Source organism: Trichechus manatus, unplaced genomic scaffold (assembly GCF_000243295.1).
Source record: "Trichechus manatus latirostris isolate Lorelei unplaced genomic scaffold, TriManLat1.0 scaffold00134, whole genome shotgun sequence".
In the NCBI taxonomy this organism is placed as follows: domain Eukaryota; kingdom Metazoa; phylum Chordata; class Mammalia; order Sirenia; family Trichechidae; genus Trichechus; species Trichechus manatus.
This window is the reverse complement of record NW_004444070.1, coordinates 5,720,941-5,728,068: the sequence shown is the minus strand read 5'-3', so window position 1 is coordinate 5,728,068 and position 7,128 is coordinate 5,720,941. Positions and strand designations below refer to the sequence as shown.

The 7,128-nt window shown below is 48.4% G+C and overlaps 1 protein-coding gene across 1 annotated transcript in view; it reads left to right on the top strand.

Annotated features, from left to right (window-relative positions):
* Window positions 1–7,128, top strand: part of LOC101356990 (arylsulfatase L) — a 26,908-nt gene extending 19,780 nt beyond the window's left edge. The window contains exons 8-10 of the mRNA XM_012558076.2: window positions 2,464–2,626; window positions 3,928–4,049; window positions 6,524–7,128. Coding sequence (XP_012413530.1) covers window positions 2,464–2,626; window positions 3,928–4,049; window positions 6,524–6,882 — 644 coding nt within the window. The 3' untranslated portion in view covers window positions 6,883–7,128. The remainder of the gene's footprint in view (window positions 1–2,463; window positions 2,627–3,927; window positions 4,050–6,523) is intronic.

Here is a 7,128-nt window from a genome sequence, read left to right as displayed (position 1 = left end):
AGAGAGAGAGCCCTGGTGGCGCAGTGGTTAACAGCTCATGCTGCTAACCAAAAGGTTGGCAGTTCGAATCCACCAGCCGCTCCTTGGAAACCCTATGAGGCAGTTCTATTCTGTCCTATAAGGTCGCTGTGAGTCGAAATCGACTCAGTGGCAACGGGTTTTGGGATACACACACACACATATATGGATACATGTATACATATCTATATATATTCCCTGGATGGCATAAATGGAAAGGTCGGCAGTCGGAACCCACCTTATTGAGCACAGTTCGACCCTGTAATACACGAGGTCACCGCGAGTCAGAATAGGCTAGATGACAACTAACAACAACATCATCAACACTCACTTGAAAGGTGGAGGTTCAAACCCACCCACAGGCACCACGGAAGAAAGGCCTGGTGATCTGCTCCCATAAAGATTACAGCCAAAGAAAACCGTATGGAGCACAGTTCTACTCTGTACCACATGGAGTCTCCACAAGCTGGAGTCGACGGCGACAGGTTTGGTTTTGGTTTTTAGTTTTACACACACACACACACACACACACACACACACAGAGTAACTCAGTGTAGACATTCCTAAGCCCTCTTCACACCCGGAACCGGATTCCGCCGTGAGCCTCATCATCCCCGCGCCATGCATGTTTCTGCGTGATGTGAGGCAAATTGTTTGGGAACACGTAATGGTGACAGTTACACAACAGGCTGGATGCGATTAATGTCACTGCACTGTACACTTAAAAATCATTAAAATGACAAATTTTAGGCTATATATATTTTTTACCACAGAAACATAATAAATGCTTTTCATAATGCAATTTACGACATCCAGAGGACTGATTTACCAGTTAAGAAGTTTGAGGGAAATTGAAATTCTCTGGTGTCACTCAGCAATACAGAAGAACAACAGCCAAGTTAATGAAGATATAAAATCTAACCTCCCCTGCAGAGGAACTAAATGTTGCTGTAAAATAATAACAAAAGATGGTTTTAAAACAAACATCCTGCTGAGTCAAGAAAGTCCCTCACAAAGGGACAAATCCTATATGATTCCACTTACATGAAGCATCAAAAACATTGTTGTTAGGTGCCGTCAAGTCTGTTCTGACTCATAGCGACTCCATGTACAACAGAACGAAACACTGCCCGGTCCTGCTCCATCCCCACAGTCGTTGTTAGGCTTCAGCCCATTGTTGCAGCCACTGCGTCAATCCAAAATAGGTAAATATATACAGACCTGAGGTCCCTGGGTGGTGCAAACGATTTGCGTACAAATACTGACCTAAAGGCCTGTGGTTCGAACCCACCCATCAGTGCCAAGGAAGAAAGGCCTGGCGATCTGCTTCTGTAAAGATTGTTGTTGTGTGCCATTGAATCCACTCCGACTCACAGTGACCCAATTACAGCCAAGAAAATCCTGTGAAGCAGTTTTATTCTGTAACACATAAGGTCACCATGAGACAGAAGGAACTCAAGGGCAACAGGCTGATACAGACCTGGTGGCACAGTGGTTAAGCACTTGGCTGCTAACCAGAAGGTCAGTGGTTCGAACCCATCAGCCACTCCACAGGAGAAAAGACCTGGCAATCTGTGTCTCTGTAAAGATTACAGCCTTGGAAACACTATGGGGCAGTTCTACTCTGTCATATAAGGTCAGTATGAGTCAGGCATTGGGCAAATCTGCTGCAAAAGACCTCTTTAAAGTAAGTGTTAAAAAGCAAAGATGTCCCTTTGAAAACTAAGGTGAGCCTGACCCAAGCCATGGTGTTTTCATGGATCTGAAAGCTGGACAATGAATAAGGAAGACCGAAGAAGAATTGATGCATTTGAATTACGGTGTTGGTGGACTGCCAGAAGAATGAAAAAATCTGTCTTGGAAGAATTAAACCAGAATGCTCCTTAGAAGCGAGGATGGTGACACTTCATCTCACATACTTTGGACATGTTATCAGGAGGGATCAGTCCCTGGAGAAGGACATCATGCTTGGTACAGTAGAGGGTCAGCCAATAAGAGGAAGAGCCTCAGTGGATTGACACGGTGTCTGCAACGATGGGCTCAAGCATAACAATGATTGTGAGGATGGCACAGGACCAGGCAGTGTTTCGTTTTGTGGCGCACAGGGTCGCTATGAGTCGGAACCAGCTGCACCCAACAACAACAATAAAGTCTACTGGTGGTTACCAGGCAGGTGGAGGGAGGGGAAAGGGGGGATTCGCTGCTTAGGGGATATTGAGCTTCCACGAAGGGTGATAGAAATACCTGGAAACAGATAATGCTTGAACCGCATGAAGAACGTAACTAACGTAACTAAACTGTACAGGTGAAGAATATTAGGATGGCAAACGAATTGCTACATACGTATTTATCACACACACACAAAAATCAGAAAGATTAAATCACTCCGAGTAAACACCCATTTCTGATTTTTAATCACATCCTTTCCTGTTTGTTTGCACAAAGGAGGCAAAGGCATGGGGGGCTGGGAAGGGGGCATCCGCGTCCCCGGAATCTTCCGGTGGCCTGGGGTGCTGCCCGCCGGCCGGGTGATCGATGAGCCCACCAGTCTGATGGATGTTTTCCCCACGGTGGTCCAGCTGGGAGGCGGCCAGGTGCCCCAGGACAGGTACGTGCGGGATGGGACCATGTGCTCCCTGCTTTCTGAGAGCTGACATTGCAATTTTTCACATTTATGGGGAAAAGAGTGCAGCAACATGGGAACATTTTTAAAAGTCTGATGATTTCAGATAGACCCAGTACCAGTTTCCTACTTGCCTTCGAGTCAATTCCAGCTCGTGGCGCCCCCCAGTGTGTCAGAGTAGAACTGTGCTCCACAGGGTTTTCAATGGCTGATTTTCTAGAAGTAGATTGCCAGGCCTTTCTTCCAAGCACCTTGGGGGTGGACTGGAATCTGTAACCTTTCAGCTAGCACATTAACATTAGTGCCACCCAAACAAACAAAAAAAAAAAATCAAACTTGTGGCTGTCGAGTTGATTCCGACTCATGCAACCCTATAGGAAGAGTAGGACTGCCCCACAGGGTTGCTAAGACTGTAATCTTGACGGAAGCAGACTGCCCCGTCTTTCTCCCTGGGTGAAGCTGGTGGGTTTGAACTGTCGACCTTTCAATTAGCAACAGAGTGCTTAACCACTGCTCAACCAGGGCTCCTAAATCAGTTGCTATCAAGTTGATTTCGACCCATGGCGCCCCCATGTGTGTCAGAATAGAACTGTGCTCCACAGGGTTTTCAATGGCTGATTTTTCAGAAGTAGATTGCCAGGCCTTTCTTTCCAGACACCTGTGGGTGGACTTGAACCTCCAACCTTTCCACTAGCAGCTGAGGGCGTTCAGCATTGGAACCGCCCAGGGGCCCCTCCCCAGGCCTTAGATGGTCAAGAAATTTGGAACATTTGCACCGTCATTGTACACGACAGAGGACTGAACGTGTGGCGTGCATAAAGGAGGCAGACAGGCGGAAAGAAAGAGCCCCGGCGGCACAACAGATCAGCGCTCAACTGCTAACGGAAAGGTCCGCGGTTTGAACCGACTTAGCAGCTTCATGGGAGAAAGACCTGGCAGTCTGCTCCCTTATACATTAAATGAAACCCAAACCTGTTGCCGATGAGTTGATTCTGACTCATAGGGACCCTATAGGACAGAGTAGAACCGCCCTGTAGAGTTTTCAAGGAGCAGCGGGTGGATTCAAACCGCTGACCTTGTGGTGTGCAGCAGAATGCTTAACCACTGTGTCCCCAAGGCTTTAGAAGGACACCATTCAATCCGTAACACCATCCAGGTTCACATCCCGACTTCCCACCCACTGCTGTGAGCAGGCAGAGTGGAGCGGGGCCCCTTGGCTCGGGGCCTGCCTATGCTGTGGGGACTGACCACCTGGGTGTCCTGCTCTCCCCTGTGGCTTCCCACAGAGTGACCGATGGCTGGGACCTGACACCCCTGCTGCTTGGGGCCACCATACACTCGGGCCACGAGTTCCTGATGCATTACTGCGAGGGGTTCCTGCACGCGGCCCGGTGGCACCAGAGGAGCAGTGAGTAGGGGCTGTGCCCCAAGACCCCGAGGTGGGGGGGGCCGTGGTGGCCAGAGAGCCGGGGAGACGCAGGGACATCTTCTCGTCCACTTTCATTGCTCTGCTCCTTTCCAGCTTTCGTTTTTACAGCAGCTTTCAAGTCCGTCCTTGGTTGTGCGTCTCCCCCTTCTCTGCATCATCCCCCCCGAGATCATCTGTCAGTGAACTGTGAGAAGGGACTTGTCAGTATTGTGTAAGCATCGTTTATGGAATTGTTTCTGTCTCTCGACTTCCTCCCTCCGTGATGGGAGCTGTGACTTTTATCGTAACACAGACTCATACTCACTCACACACGCATTCACACACGCTCACACACGCATTCACACACGCTCACACACTCACACGCATTCACACACGCTCACACACGCATTCACACTCACATACATACACTCACTCACTCACACTCACTGTCTGAGTCTCTGGGCGCTGCTATACCAGAGATACCACAAGGGGGTGGCTTTAACAAACAAAAAGTTATTTTCTCACGGTCTAGGAGGCTAGAAGTCTGAACTCAGGGCTCCGACTCTAGGGGAAGGCTCTCTCGCTCTCTGTCAGCTCTGGGGGAAGGTCCTTGTCTCTTTTTCATCTTCTGCTCCGAGGTTCCTTGGAGATCTCCACGTGGCATGTCTTCCCCCATTTGTACTTGCTCGCTTGCTTATTTAATCCCTTTTATACCAGAAACCCTGGTGGCGCAGTGGGTAAGAGCTATAGCTGCTAACCAAAAGGTTGGCAGTTGGAATCCACCAGCCGCTCCTTGGAAACCCTATGGGGCAGCTCTACGCTGTCCTGTAGGGTTGCTATGTGTTGACATGAGTCGGAATGGACTCAAGGGCAACAGGTTTGGTGGGTTTTATATCTCAAAAGAGATTTACTCAAGACACACTCTACACTAATCCTGTCTCATTCACATAACAAAGACAACCCATTCCCAAATGGGATTATAACCACAGGTTATAGGGGTTAGGATTTACATCACATATTTCTGGGGGACACAATTCAACCGATAACACTCACACATGCACACACACTCACACACCCATTTACACACATATTCACACTCACACTCACTTCCTCATACTCACACAGGCACACATTCACACCCACTCATACTCAACATACACATTCATACACACATTCACACCTATGTACACACACAGCCACACATGCACGCACACCCATTCACACTCACACATAGACTCAAACATATACACATTCACATACACACACAAACTCATACACACTCACAAACTCTCACAATGTCTTAGGCTGGGTTCTCTAGAGAAGCAAAACCAGTGAAGCATCTATATATATATATAGAGAGAGAGAGAGACAGAGACAGAGAGAGAGAGAGAGAGATTTACATCAAGGAAATGGCTCACACTGTTGTAGAGGCTGGAAAGTCCCAAGTCCGTGGGTCAGGTTGCAGGCTTCTCCTGATTCGGGTAGCCGCAGGGGCTGGTAAACCCAAGATCCGGTTAGGATTTACATCACATATTTCTGGGGGACACAATTCAACCAATAACACTCACACATGCACACACACTCACACACCCATTTACACACTCACACACATAGAAGCAAAATACTCCACCATATGGATGGACCACATCTTGCTCACCCATTCATGTGTTGATGGGCACTTGGGCAGTTTCTTTTATATGGCTGAGTAATACTCCATTGTATGGATGGACCACACTTTGCTTATCCATTCATCTGTTGATGGGCACTTGGGCAGTTTCTTTTATATGGCTGAGTAGTATTTCATTGTGTGGATGGACCACATTTTGCTCATCCATTCGTCTGTTGATGGGCACTTGGGCAGTTTCTTTTATACGGCTGAGTAATACTCTATTGTATGGATGGACCACATTTTGCTCATCCATTCATCTGTTGATGGGCACTTGGGTTGTTTCTTTTATATGGCTGAGTAATACTCCATTGTATGGATGGACCACATTTTGCTTATCCATTCATCTGTTGATGGGCACTTGGGTTGTTTCTTTTATATGGCTGAGTAATACTCTATTGTATGGATGGACCACATTTTGCTTATCCATTCATCTGTTGATGGGCACTTGGGTTGTTTCTTTTATATGGCTGAGTAATATTTCATTGTGTGGATGGACCACATTTTGCTTATCCATTCATCTGTTGATGGACACTTGGGTTGTTTCTTTTATACGGCTGAGTAATACTTCATTGTATGGATGGACCACATCTGGCTCATCCTTTCATCTGTTGATGGGCACTTGGGCAGTTTCTTTTATATGGCTGAGTAATACTCCATTGTATGGATGGACCACATCTGGCTCATCCATTCATCTGCTGATGGGCACTTGGGTTGTTTCACCTCTTGGCTGTTGTGATTAGTGCTGCTACTCAGCAATACCCCATATTGTCTATCTCACCCTCTACAATTGCTCTCCTTCTCCCAGCAGGCACCATCTGGAAAGTCCACTTCGTGACCCCCAAGTTCCACCCAGAGGGCGCCGGCGCCTGCTACGGCAGAGGGGTCTGCCCGTGCTCAGGGGCGGGGGTTGTCCACCATGACCCACCTGTGCTCTTCAATCTCTCCCGGGACCCTTCCGAGGCCCACCCCCTCACGCCGGCCACGGAGCCCTTGTTCCACCAGGTTGTGGAGAGGGTGGCCCAAGCCGTGGAGGAGCACCAGCGGACGCTCACCCCATCTTCCTTGCAACTGGACGCACTAAACAACATCTGGAGACCCTGGCTCCAGCCGTGCTGTGATGTCTTCCCCTTGTGCTGGTGTGATCGGGAAGACCACCAACAGTAACTATGTGCCAGCAAAACCAGGGTTCCTGTGGTGGGCCTCATTGCTGGGATTCCGTTAGGGATTGAATTGTGCACCTCTAAAAGTTGTGCAGAAATCCTAATCCCTGTACCTGTGCACCCATGACGACCCCACCTGTGTCATAGTAGAGCTGTGCTCCATAGGGCTTTCAAGGCTGTGACCTTTTGGAAGCAGATTGCCAGGCCTTTCTTCCAAGGCACCTCTAGGTGGGTTCGAACTGCCAACCTT